Below are 14,050 nucleotides of genomic sequence, written 5' to 3'. Positions count from 1 at the left end.
CGCCGCCGCCGCCGCCGCCGAAAGGGTCTGCAAACTCTCATTCAAATCTCAAAGGAGTCTTTTGATGCAAGGACTCCAAAGTAGCTTTAAGTCTAGTTGAGGGCTAGGACTAGCCCGCTCTTTCTCTTGTGTGTCCCCCACAGCCACCAGGGCCCAGCGCTGCATGTATTATGCACCAATGAATACTTAATGGAGAGACAGATGGATAGGTGAAGTCATCACAGAAAAGCATATATGGGGTGGACCCGCGGCCATTCAGACACCTCGGAGCTGGGGTTTCAAGGCCTTAAGATGCGTGAACCTTTCCCACCACGCAGTATTTGCTGTCCTCAAAGACATGCCCCGCCTGACACACTCAAGCAAGCCCAGGCCCCAGCCCTTTCCCACCCCCTCCCCCCCCCCCCCCCGCCCCGCCCCACGGAGGAACTCAGCCTTCAATGTACAGAGGTGACTCTGCAGTCAAGGGCCAGGCCCAGCGTGCCCCGGGCTTAGGCCGAGCCCCGCGGGAGGTGGTTAGTAACAAGCTCAGCCCTGGAGCAGGTGCCCAGGAGAAGTGAGAGGCCGTGTGAGCCACCAGCTCAGCCGCGAGCAAGCAGCCCCAGACGCCGGAAGCGCAGCACTTACAGTCGCTTGATCCCAGACTCCGGCTGGGGGGACATTCTCGGGTGGGTGACGGGTGAAGGTTGGGGTATTCGATTTTCCTCTTCTATTTCTTCACTGGAAGGAGTTGAGAGGTGTGAGATAAGAGTCAAAAATTCCATGAGAGCTGGAATATTCTCTCTGATGGTCTGGGAGGGCATGTACTTTTTCAGGGGAGTGAAAATAAGGGACCCAGGAGGACAGCAACGGTGGCCTTTGCCCCATAGGCTCTCTGCCTCGGGGGCTGGCCTCTGGAATGGCCAGTAAAGAGGAAGGATCAGTCCTGGAGGCAACGGACACATGTGCCTGCAGGCCCTTGGGCCCAGTTGGTCACCTGTGAGAAATTTCAGGAAGGTACCACATCTCTATTTTAAGTTTACTTTGGAGATTCTAGCCGAAAAGAATGGCTTCCTATTTTCTGTTCTTGCCAAATGCTTCCTTGTCTCCACACCTTTGTGGTTTATTCTGCCTGGAATATGCCACCCACAACATCTTCCATACCTGAAACGTACCCCCCTATCCTTTAGGGAAGGCCCAGTTCGAATGCCACCTCCTCCATGAAGCCTTCCTGATTTCCGCCCCATTCCCAAGCCAGAAGTAATTTCTCTCTTCTTTGAACAGCCAGTGCACACATTGTCATAAAACTTTCTTATGTGCCAGACTCACAGTGGGTTTTCAATAAAAATGTGTGGCACTGTATTTTCTCTGATGTCTTATCTTCCCTACTGGGGCAGGGACCACATCTGGTGCATCTGTCCTTCCTTCCAGCTTTCCATTCAACAGGTAGTTGCTGTGCGTCTACTCTGAGCTAAGCTGCATCCTAAGTGCAGGGAACTTAGTCATGAACAAGACAAATAAGGTTTCTGGTCTCACGTTGTTGCAGTCTAATGCGGAAACAGACAATAAAACAAGCATGTTCATAAACAGGATAATGTGAGACGGTGAAAAGAGCCATGAAGAAAGTAAAACTGGGTAAAGTGATAGACAGTGACTAGGACAGAGCGCTCCTTTGGAGGGGTGTTGATGGAGAAGCAAGGCCTCTCTCAGGAGGTGACATCTGACCCGAACCCTGAATGACCAGGAGCCAACCATGGGAAGAACCAAGGGGAATGTTTTCCCAGCTGCAAGAACAGCATGTGCAAAGGTCTTGAGGTAGAACCGAGTGTGGTGTGTTTTGAGGAACCAATAGAAGGGTAGTGTGTACAAAGCTGAACAAGTGTGAGGTGGCATATGGTGATGGTGCTCTAAGCCAGAGGCAGTGCTGTCCACAGAACTTCCCATGAGGATGGAAATATTCTATATCTTCATTGTTTAATACAGTGGCCACTAGCCACACGTGTCAATGGAACACTTGAAATGTGCCGAGTGCAACTGAGGAACTGAATTTTACATTTTACTTAAGTTTAACTCATTTAAATTTAAATAGCCACGTGTGGCTAGTGGCTAGTGTATCAGACAGTGTGGCTCTAATATGTACAAGGAGTTCATTGGCCACGGATGGACTAAATGATCAAATATTAGGCTCTATCGCTCTACCACCTCTTATCTCTAATTCCAAAATCCAAAAGGCTCTAAAAACCAAAATTCGTTTTGTTTTCTTTTATTTTTGGTCATTCACTTGGTGGCAAAACCTGAAATGAAATCTCGTGAGGCTGTTTATAGTCTTTATTTATCCCATTTAGTAGGAATGTTCGTATCTTTTGCTGCAAAAATATTCACGTGTTTGATTTTGGGAGAGCTGCCCCAGAACTCGCTGGTAGTATAAGGTAATAAGGTAATACAGTATACATAATATTCTTTTCTAACAGGAATGCACCTGAGCCCAAGAGTTTCAGAAAGGAATTATGAGTTGGTATGTATGTGCTTCAGGCCAGAGATGGTCCCCACAACGAATACAGATGCAATCCTTGTCTTCCAGGTGTGAATTTGTCCCCAGACTCTGCACAACCTCAGAAAGGAGCCAGCCTGGGAGCTCCCAGGGGCACTCACCTCTTATAGTATGCCAGCTCCTCCTGCAACAAAAACACTTTGGACTTGAGCTCGTTCCTCTCGTGCAGCACATCCCGCAGTTCCTGCAGTGTGAACCGGGGGCGGTTGGGGTCCTTGAGATCCATGGCCACCTTCTCTGCCTCGGAGACACACCCGTCTCCACCTAGCTCCATCTGGAGGAGGGCAGAGATGCTGCTAATGAATTCCTGGCCGCCGCCACCAGCACCCACTCCGCATCCTGCCGCAGCCCGAATTTCCCACCCTCCCAGGGCCTGAGCAGCTTGCTGAGGACGCTATTTTAAGAACTCAAGGGTGGCCTCTGCTCATGTTCTGTGCAGTCAGCATCCCTCGGGAGACCAAAGCCAGCGGCCACCTGCGCATTGTTTGACTTCTCAATAGCCAGACCCGCAGTCCTGGCGCCTCCCCACCTGACCCAGGGTTTTATGACAAATAACATTAAAAGGTGTCCGAGGAGAAGAAACCGTGTACTACCCAATGCTGCCACCCTCTTCAATCTGCCTGCTTTCCCTTTCCCATGTTCTCGACTCATTTTCTAGCCAAGTGCATTGCTAATTTGGCCAAAGTTGTTGGAATCAGAGCCAATGCGCAATTCTCTATTCCTTTTCATTTGATGTTAAGTCATATACAGTTTCCCATTTGTTACTGGCCTTCTGATCAAGCCTGCTCCTCCCCAGTGGCTGTGAGCATCTTTTCACTGGAGTTTGGTGGAAGCCCTGGTTGGGGCGGGGGGGTGGGTAACATCGCAGCCAATGTTCACACGCAGGGCATTTATTTCTTTTCCACACAGGTCACACAGATGGATCCTAGCCTGTTAAATCACCTGCTCCACACCCAAATCCCATCCTCCTGCCCTCTTCCACAGCAAGGAGCTTTTTAAAAAAAAATTGTGATAAAATTCACTTGACATAAAATTTCCATTTTAAAATGTGCAATGCAGTGGGTGGTGTTTAGGACATTCACAGTGCTGTGCAACTACCACCTCTACCTAGTTCCAAAACATTTTCCAGAGGAAACTCCACACCCATTAGCAGTCACTCCCCAACCACCCCTCCTCCCCCGCAAGCCCCTGGCAACCACCATCTGCTTTCCATCTCTATGGATCTGCCTTTTCTGGACATTTCCTAGAAATGGAATCATATGATATGTGGCTTTCTGTGTCTGGCTTCTTTCACTCAGCATCATGTTTTCAAGGTTCATCCACATTGTAGCCTGTGTCAGTGCTTCATTCCTCTTCATGGCTGAATAATATTCCACTGTGTGAAGAGACATTTTATTTATCCTTTTACCCACTGATGGACATTTGGGTTGTTTCCACCTTTTGACTATTGGGAACAATGCTACCATGAACATCTGCGTATGAAGATTTGTTTGAACACCTGTTTTCAGTTCTCTGGGGTACACACTAGGAGTGGAACTGCTGGGTCATATGGTGACTCTATGTTTAACTTTTGGAGGAACTGCCAGTTTTCCACAGTGGCCGCCCCATTTTACATTCTTGCTAGCGGTGTAGGAGGGGTTTGACATTCTCCACATCCTTGCCAACATTTTTTTCTTTTTTGATAGCAAGGAAGTTTTTGCAAGCTTTCCAAGTCAGCTGGCCAAATCTGCAGGTGGCCCACACTCTCCAGGCAGTGTACTATTCCTGACACCCTTGAGCTGCCAATGTCTCGTGATCGTCTAGAAGGAGTGGACAAAAGCTTAGGACAACAGTGGGAAAGCTCTGGAACAGGGGAAGGAGGGACTGAAATACAGAACTGCCCCCCGCCCCCACCCAAAAACAAAATCCCACAGAAGCACAAGGAGAAAGGGACTCCCACCCAGATGGGCCAGGATGCTGAAGGACTCCAAAAGGCAGAGCTGAGAGGCCTCACGTCCTGGGAGAGTCAGGGACGTGCTGTTCTGGGAAAGGACACTTGAAAGGAGATACCTCCCACCGGGGCAGATCAGGTGACGGAAGAGCCACCCGGCAGGTCAGCAGCTGAGCAGCAGGCAGCAGGGGAGTCATGCCTCGTGGCAGCAGGAAACTGAAACCTGACACATGCCGTCCCCTCAGACCAGCTGGGCATCAGAGTGGGGCCTCTTTCCACCCACGAACTTGGGGAGGAAATGGTGGAGGATTTAACTTCCCGAGAAGGCACTCTGAGGCGTCTGCTGATGCCACACCTTCGGGGGGCTGTGTCCTCAGGGTACATCTTCAGTGTTTGACTCCCTCTGCAGAGCCTTGGGGGCTGCTTCTCGGACCACCTGATGGCCACACATTCAGATGGTACCCCCTACCCAAGCTCCGTAGTGCAAATGCCTAGAATACAGCAGGCACTCACTAGTGCCAGTTCCCTTCTCTTCCTCTGCCCAGGTTAATCACAGAGCATCCTCGGATGTCTAGTATTTATTTATTTATTTTTTTGCAGTACGCGGGCCTCTCACTGTTGTGACCTCTCCCGTTGCGGAGCACAGGCTCCGGACGCGCAGGCTCTGCGGCATGTGGGATCTTCCCGGACCAGGGCACAAACCCGTGTTCCCTGCATCGGCAGGCGGACTCTCAACCACTGCGCCACCAGGGAAGCCCAGACGTCTAGTATTTACTTAACATTACTGGGCATCAACTTTGTGCCTGCTGGTCACTGAGCTAATGAGACGAATAGGACAGTTGGTGGTGGAGGAAAGATACACACAAATTTACAAGGTAATATAATTAAAGAGGTACAAGGACATCAGGCTCCGAGAAGGATCACGGAAGACGTTACTGCTGATGTGGTCTCTGTGCATGGGTCTTGACGAATGTATAGGAGTTCACCAAGAACTCTGGGCCCACCCCGGCGGGGGCCCCCTCCCCCATTTTGTTTGGCCTTCACTGTGTTCTAAAACTCTTTTGAATTAGTTGCCAATGGTTTTAGATCAGGAGATTTCACACTGAAGTTTGGGTCTGGGGCTTCCTTTTGGGAAAAAAAATGGAAGACTAGGTCCCACTGGGTCCACATGGCAGCACTGGGCTGGTAACTGCATAGCAGCTGCTCCCTTTTACATGCTATTTCTATGGCTGCCCACTGCCCTCCCCTTTTTCCTTCCCTGCCTGTGGCCTCCATAGGTGTTGGCGGCTGCAGACTCTAATCTCAGGCTCACACACTCCCTCCAGCCCCTCCCTCCCCAAACAACTCAGGCCCTGACATTCACTGGGCAAGTCCCCTGACTTTCGGCCTCTCTGGGAAGGGCCGGCTGACGAGTCCACACGCCCCTCACTTTCCAAGGGGACTTTGGGCAAGCTGCTTGCTCCTCCCTGGGCCCTCGTTTCCCCATCTAGCCCTCAAAAACCCAATAAGGACTTCCGTGGCGGTCCAGTGGTTAAGACTCCATGCTGCCAATGCAGGGGGCGCAGGTTCAATCCCTGGTCGGGGAACTAAGATCCCACATGCCGTGCAGCGTGGACCAAACCAAACCAAACAAAACAAAAAAACCCAATAATATTTCTAAGGGCCCTTCCCACCCTGACATCCGGGGATTCCTATGAACACAGGCTTTCAAGGCGCAGCAGTTCCCATGGGTTGACATCACCCAGGACGTCAAAGGGCTTCCTTAGAACCTGAGTTCTTTTCCTCTGGACAGCTCTTTTTTTTTTTTTTTTTTGGCCGTGCCGAGCGGCTTGTGGGATCTTAGTTCCCTGACCAGGAATCGAACGCATGCCCCCTGCAGTGGAAGCGTGGATTTTTCCTCTGGGCGTTCTTTTTTTTTTTTTTTTTTTGGCCGTGCCGAGCGGCTTGTGGGATCTTAGTTCCCTGACCAGGAATCGAACGCATGCCCCCTGCAGTGGAAGCGTGGAGTCTTAACCACTGGACCGCCAGGGAAGTCCCAGGGACAGCTCTTCTATCAGAGGAGCAAACTGATTCCCTTATAGCTTGGGGGATTCCCAGACAGGTTTGCAAAAAAAGTCCTGACTTCCGGGACCATTGCCTGCAAGTGCAGAAGAGGGTAAGCTTGGGGCTCCAGCTCTTCTGGAGACCAGCACAGGCACTGATGCAGGCCAGTCCTCAAGAGACACAGCGAAGGCTCTTCCCAACATGGCAATTGGGCTAATCAGCGGCGAGCCTTCTAGGCTTATTCCACGAGGGACCACGGAGGTGGCTCGGGTTATCACCGATTGTCTGCTGGTCCCCTGAGGATCTCTGGGCACAGCTTGAGGGAGATGCCCGAGGCCCTAGGTGCTCCATAGGGAGGCCCCAGAGACCGGCTGACAAGCAATGGGGCCTTGTCATTGGTAGAGGGAGGCAACACCCTCCACCAGGGCTCTCCATCCTGAGGCCTGGCCTCCTGGGCACACTCCCCACTGCCTGGGCACAGCAAGGCCACTTCCTGTGCTCTTGAAGGAACATACTTCTGAGCAGCCCCTGGGCCAGCAATGGGGAATGACTGTGCTTCTGGTCACCCTTGGTAGCTCCAGGCTACTGCGAATGAATTCAGCCTGAAAACCCTGTTTCACAGGCCAGCCACCAGGACCCTATCTGCTTTCCCTGTACACTTAAAAAAGAAAAACCCCTAACTTACTAAGAAATCAGAACTTGTAAGGCAGAGACAGTGACATCAAGGAGGTACTATTAACTTTACAGTTTTCTTATTGATTTTATATAAAGTCCCTTAGACAGGAAGCCAACCTCATTTTCTTAAGGGTTTATATGTCTAACTGTCAAAGGCAGGAAAACCGTCAGTTAAAATATGAGAAGCTGGATGAACTAGAAAACATGCTGAGTGAGAAGGCAGTCAGGATCACATGTTGTATGATTCCATTTCCATTTTGGACATTTTTGAAATGTCCAAAAGAGGCAAATCCATAGAGACGGAAAGTAGATTAGTGGTTGCCAGGGGCTGGGGGGAGACAGAGATGGGGATTGAGTGCTGACGTGTACGGCATAGCTTTCTGGGGTGATGGAAAAGTTCTAGATGGTAGTGACGATCTCACAATATAGTGAATATACTGAAAAGCACTGACTTGGGGACTTCCCTGGTGGTCCAGCGGTTAAGATTCCGCCCTTCTAATGCAGGGGGCGTGGGTTCGATCCCTGGTCAGGGAACTGAGATCCCACAGGCCATGCGGCGCGGCCAAAAAATGAAGAAACTACACAAAACGAAAACCAAACAAACAAACAAAAGAACACTGACTTGTACACTTTAAATGGTTGGATTGTATAGTCTATGAATTACATCTCAATAAATTCCACCTCAATACATATGTTATAAAAATATACAAAGAGTCTTGCCTACTGGAGATCACACTGAAATGACAGTGATGCATCTCAGAAAGAATCATATGAATCAAGAGGCAATGATAAGAATGGATTCCTCCCCAGCTCTGGATCCCTCCATAGCTCCCACCTTCCCTCACCAACCTGGTGTCAGGACTAACCGCAACCCCAGCCACACCCTGCACGTTCTCTAGTCTGGATCATGCTGTTCGTCCTGCCTGGAATGGCCTGCCCCACATTCTACCCCTGGACATCCTACCCATCTCACAAGACCCATCTCAAGGCCCTGAAGAGCTGCACTGCCCTCTCCTCTCCACTCAGAATTCACTGTGTCCTCCTCTGATCCCACCACCCTCTATCCCTGCCACACTAACTTTTAGACCGACTGAATCAAGTCAAGTTCATGTCCCTCATTTGTCAGATAGGAAACTGACCATCAAAGAGATGGACAGGCCCCAAGTCACATGGCAGCAGGTGATGAAGCCACCACTACCTGCGGTTTCCCTGTTTGAGTCACAATCATCCTGAATGCCACTCAGATCCAAGGGATGCCGTCAAACCCCGCAAAGACGCCCTGGGTTTGGGAACAGACGCTGCAAAGAAGCTCAGTGGGTCAGTCATAACTGCTATCGGATTTTACTCCCCTGTTTCTGTCCCATCCCCATCGTGCCAGAAAGGAAACTGCGACCGACTGGCAGCCGTGCATTGGAGGTGTGAAATGTCCTTGTCCTAAAGAGACCTGAGGCGGGGCTCAAAGTCTTGTGGCTGGGGTGATGTCCTCAGGACCCAGGTTTGGACCAGGCCCCACCTGCCCAGCCGGGGACAGGCCTGAGCTCTCGTGGGACTCAGGAGGTTGGAAGGGGTACCCAGGGCAGGCTGGGGTGTGTGTGATGGCCCCAAGCTTCTCCCCCCGGCGCCTCGTCTCCATCCCCCTGCTATAGATTTGGTCCAGCCCTCGCCTCTCTTGCCGGACTACTGCAAAAGGTTCCCGACAGCCACGTCTGCCACCAGCTCCTTGTTCAAACTCTCCTTGCTAAGCTCAGAGCTGATCCTGTCACTCCCCTGCAGAAACCCTGTGAAAGAATCCACATCCCTCACTGCTCAGTGCTTTTTGTGTGTGGCATTCTCAGCCCCGACTCTCTGGCACGGACGATTAACATCTGTTATCTCCGATTGGCCTGTATCCATTCCCACACATCTTTGGGCTGAGTCATTGCAATTTTCCTCTGGAGAAACTTCCCTTTCCCACTCTCTGTGAGTGTGGCTTAGATGGGTGCCATCTCCATGTGGCTCAGGAATGGAGGACGTGCATATTCTAGCCTCAGACCACAAAGACTGATTCAGTGGTGGGCTAATGAGAGGCTCCCTGAGACTCTTGCTGAGAATCTGGGAAAGAAGCAAATTCTTTCTGCTGGGGTTGCAAAGCTGGCTGAGTACCAGGGGGCACTATATGGCAAGAGGCTGCTTGAGAATGACAACAACACAGAGGAAAGCAAAGCTGAGAGAAGGTCTGAAACAAATTCCTGACAGCATCATTTGGGCACCTGGAACCAGCTATACCTGAAGCCATCATTAACTCAAAGCTTTTAGTTATTCAGCCGAAAATTCCTTAAAAAAAAAAAAATCCTTAAACCATTTTAACTTAGGCTTCTGTCACTTTTAGCCAAAAGCAGACTCTAACCTCACCCTTTTAAGACTTCTCTCCCTTACCTCCCTATCTGTAACCCGGAGGTTCTTGTCCTTCCAAGAACCTAGAAGTGTACGGCCTGAATTCACAAGATACTTAATGACTGTGCTGGGACTAGAGCCAACCTGATGGTAAGCTCCTCTGTCTAACCTCCCCCACCTGTAACCCAAGAGACCAGCACAGTGCCTGCAAACCAGAAACAGTCAATGAATATTTGTTGGAAAAAATGGCAAGCGCTGAGCTTTCCTGTAACGGTTCATCATACTCTTCTGAAACGGCACATCCATCTCCTACGCCTACCTGTCAAATTCTTAGCATTATTATCACTGACATCCAGCTGAATCAAAAGCTGGTCCGTGAAACTCCACACCACCCCCATCAGGATTAACCGCACCATCTCTGTGTTCCTGGCACATTCTGGGGGCACATCTACGTGGGAGACACCTCTGGTGCCCCGTGTCACAACCTCGGCCCACCTGGATTTTGCCGCAGCTGTGGTGCAGTTCCATCCATGTGGACAGGGGCCCACCTCAAGCACACACTGTATGTCTTTCCATTTCTGCTCCACAAGTTCTGCCCAGGAGTGTTGGGGAGATGACACCTCGGGGGGCCACTCTTAGCTAACTGGGGACAGGCATTTGTGGATAACTGTTCTAAGCCTTTCTTCTCTAGAAAGACAGTTCCAGGAGGTGTTCTGTCGTGCTTCTCAGAGGTCCCAGCGGGACTGAGCTCCCACTGTGACCTCAGTGACACACCCTCAAATTCCCTTTTCCTCCTTCCCTCACTTCTCTGGTCTTTGGGATCACCTCACAAATTAACCTCCTGCCCAGAGTCCTTTTCTTAAGCTCTGCTTCAAGGGAACCCAGACTAAGACAACCTCTTACCGCTAAGACAACCCCCTTCCACCTTGAGTGTGGCTGCTGGTCTCCAAGTCTGTCTCCTGCACTGGGCTGTAAGCTGCTTGAACCTCCACAGCACTCAGCACAGTGCCTGCAGATAAAAAAGCAGACTTCTCTCTGCAGCTTACCTGGCCTGCATCACTGGCCCCTGCCGACCTCTCTGACCTTATTCAGACCCTCTCCCGCATCGTCAGCTTGCATAACAGGCACCCTTGCCTTCTTATACTTTCCTGACTGCACTGCAATTTCTCCTGCCTCAGGGCCTTTGCACATGCCACCCCCCACCCCGCTTCACCTAGTTTACTTTCACTCATTCTTTTGATCACCTCCTTGAGGAAGCCTTTTTGACTCCCCCAGACTATCATGGTAAATCATGGTAATAATAACAACAGCTAACGCTTTAAATGAACTAACTCATTTAATTCTCAGAACACCAATCTGGGGGTAAGTATTGTTATTAGTATTCCCATTTTAGAGATGAGAAAACTGAGGCACAAAGAGGCTAAATAATTCATCCAAAGACACAGAGGCAGTAGGGAACCGAGGCAGACTGGCTCTAGAGTCCACACAGTTAGTTACGCACTCCAGACCCTCCCTCAGTTATGGGACCTTCTGGCACCATCCCTCTCCTTTAGCATGAATCACCTTTTTTAAAAAAAAATCGAGATATAATTCCCTTACCATAAGATCCACTCTTTTTTTTTTTTTTTTTTTTTTTTTTAATTGGACATGCCACGCAGCTTGTGGGATCTTAGTTCCCCAACCAGGGATCGAACCCATGCCCCCTGCAGTAGAAGCATGAAGTCCTAACCACTGGACCACCAGGGAATTCCCAAGATCCACTCTTTTAAAGTATAAAATTCAGAGAGGGACTTCCCTGGTGGCGCAGTGATTAAGAATCCGCCTGCCAATGTAGGTGACACGGGTTCGAGCCCTGGTCCGGGAAGACCACACATGCCACGGAGCAACTAAGCCAGTGTACCACATCTACTGAGCTTGTGCTCTAGAGCCCGCATGCTGCAACTACTGAGCCCACGTGCCACATCTACTGAAGCCTGCACGCCTAGAGCCCGTGCTCTCAACAAGAGACGCCACTGCAAGGAGAAGCCCGCGCACTGCAACGAAGGGTAGCCCCCCCTCGCCGCAACTAGAGAAAGCCCGTGTATAGCAACGAAGACGCAACGCAGCCAAAAAATAAATAAAAGTTAAAAAAAAAATTAAAGAAATTCAGAGATTTTTAGTACATTCAGAGTTGCGCAACCATCATCACTATCTAATTCCAGAACATTTCCATCATCCTGAAAGAAACCCCGTACCCACCAGAAGTCACTCCCCATACTCTCCTTTCCCCAGTCCCTGCAACCACCAATCTGCTTTCTGTCTCTATGGATTGGTCTATTCTGGACATTTCAAATAAATGGACTCATACAATATGGGGGCTTTTGTGTCTGGCTACCTTCACTTAGCATGTTTTTGAGGTTCATCCAAATTATAGCATGTCTCAGTATTCCATTCCTTTTTATGGCTGAATAATGTTCCACTGTATGCAGAGATCATATTTTGTTTATCCATTCTTCAGTTGATGGACATGTAGATTGTTTCCACCTTTTGGCTGTTGGGAATAGTGTTGCTATGAACATTTGTGTACACGTTTTTATGTGGTCATATATTTTAAGTTTTCTTGTGCATATGCCTGGAATTGGAATTGCTGGGTCACATGGTATATTATGTGATTATTTGACTGTCTCCCATACTGGCTGTAAGCTCCATGTGGACAGGAACCAGTTCTCTATTTTATCCCCCATGCCTGCAACACAGTCAATAATTATTTGAATGAATGAATGAATGAATGGCAGATGCCCAGTAACCACCACTGAGCTGGATACCCTGGGCTAGAATGCTGGGAGTCCTGGGTTCCAGGCTCAGCCCTGCCTCTGCCCAGCTGTGTGTCTTCTAGCCAGCAGCTGGCCCTCCCTCAGCCTCCCATTTCTCTCAAGTGTAATGGGGAAAAAGCAAGGCAGCCTGGCCCCCCTCGAGCCAGCCTGCAGAAGCCAGCTTCCCACTCACCACAGGCTCCTCCTCTCCGTTCTGGCTGAGTTCGCCCTGAAGCCTCTCTCTCAGCTTCCCGAGCTCCGCCCGCAGGCTGCCCATCTCCTGCTCCTTGGTTTGCAGATCTGCCTCCAGTTCTACCTTCTGCTCAATCAGGGCCTTCCCCTGGGCCTCCACCACTGTGACGCGGTGCCGGAGGTCGTGGTTGATCTTCATCAGCCGGGTCTGCTGCTGCTGCAGCTGTAGAGAGATGAAGGCTATTGGATGGGGTCACCACATCCAGTCGCTCATGTTGTGTACTGCACAAGAGCAAACCATCTACAGGCGTGCCATTCATACTGTAGATGCCTTGATTTGTTTGAAATTTGTTCACGTTCTTACAACTCTGTTGATGCCAGAGATGGGCAGTGTGTATATTTACTATGATAATTTTATGACAGATGGAAGATAAGTGTCTTGTTAGTATATTATGACAATTTCCCAACAGAGGAAAGTAACATGCCTTGAGAAAGGGGCGTCTTTTTCTAATTTAGGCAGAGACACCGTATAGGTTCCCGGAGCAGCCTGGACCACGCTGGGGCATGAAGGGGATGGGCTGGAGGAAGCCTCAGGGTCAGAGCAGAGGCTGACCGGGCCCTGGGACCTCCTCAGTGTGTGGAAAGAGTCAGGTCACTGGGCAGTGCCATGTTCCCTCCTACTGCTCCAGTGAACACTCGGCCGAGGGTCCTCTGCAAGGCAACTGTTTCGGGGCTGGGCCTCTCAAGCCGTAAGCAGGATCCCCACCCCACGGAGCCCATGGAGTGAGACCGACGGGGAGAAGGGGCGCTTCCTGAGGGGAGGATCCCGTCTCTTGCTGGTACCCACTGGCCGGAGGGCAGACACAGGGCCGGGGCTCAGCACTTACAGCCTCGACATCCTCGTTCTTCAGCCCGAGCTCCCGATCCTTGGCGCGGATCTCGTCGCGCTGTTTGTCCACCACCTCCTTCAGCTTCTTCATCACCTGCCGCTCCCTGTCCGACATGCCTGGGGTGGGGTGAGAGGGACCCGTGGGTGCGTCCACCTCCCTCCCCTGCTTAAACCATCGGGCGGCTCCCCACTGAGATAAGCCTGCCCCCCAACTCCTCCTGGACTCACCTCTGCTCGTCTGCCCCTCCCCAGCGCCTGCTTTCTGCCCCTCCACCCTTCCCCTGCTCATCCCCACCGCAGGGCATTTGCTGTTTCCAGCTTCCGCAAGTCCCTTCCTACCAACCTCCCCCAGGCTGGCTCCCCTTGATTCTCAGGCCTCAGCTCAAAGTCACCTCCTCACAGAGGCCTCTCCTTCCCTGACCACCCCCCGCCAAGTAGCCCCCTCCTCCCACCCCATCCATCCCCGCACTTTTTTTTTTTTTTTGCATTAAACTTTCAAAGAGTTAGCCTCAACCAGAGTGGCAGTAAACCTCTTTAAATGATTCAAAAGGGCTTCCCTGGTGGCGCAGTGGTTAAGAATCCGCCTGCCAATGCAGGGGACACGGGTTCGAGCCCTGGTCCGGGAAGAT

General features: G+C 50.8%; 1 protein-coding gene across 1 annotated transcript in view; it reads right to left on the bottom strand.

Moving 5' to 3' along the window:
* The window catches only part of RILPL1 (Rab interacting lysosomal protein like 1), a 45,211-nt gene that overhangs the window by 8,443 nt on the left and 22,718 nt on the right, over positions 1 to 14,050 (bottom strand). Inside the window, exons 3-6 of the mRNA XM_007448666.1 lie at positions 13,420 to 13,538; positions 12,534 to 12,755; positions 2,629 to 2,801; positions 625 to 717 (exon numbers count right to left, since the gene is read on the bottom strand). Coding sequence (XP_007448728.1) covers positions 625 to 717; positions 2,629 to 2,801; positions 12,534 to 12,755; positions 13,420 to 13,538 — 607 coding nt within the window. The remainder of the gene's footprint in view (positions 1 to 624; positions 718 to 2,628; positions 2,802 to 12,533; positions 12,756 to 13,419; positions 13,539 to 14,050) is intronic.

This window comes from Lipotes vexillifer, unplaced genomic scaffold (genome assembly GCF_000442215.2).
Source record: "Lipotes vexillifer unplaced genomic scaffold, Lipotes_vexillifer_v1.1 scaffold21, whole genome shotgun sequence".
NCBI classification, from domain to species: domain Eukaryota; kingdom Metazoa; phylum Chordata; class Mammalia; order Artiodactyla; family Lipotidae; genus Lipotes; species Lipotes vexillifer.
The sequence above is the reverse complement of the archived record's forward strand: the minus strand, read 5'-3'. Positions and strand labels throughout refer to the sequence as shown.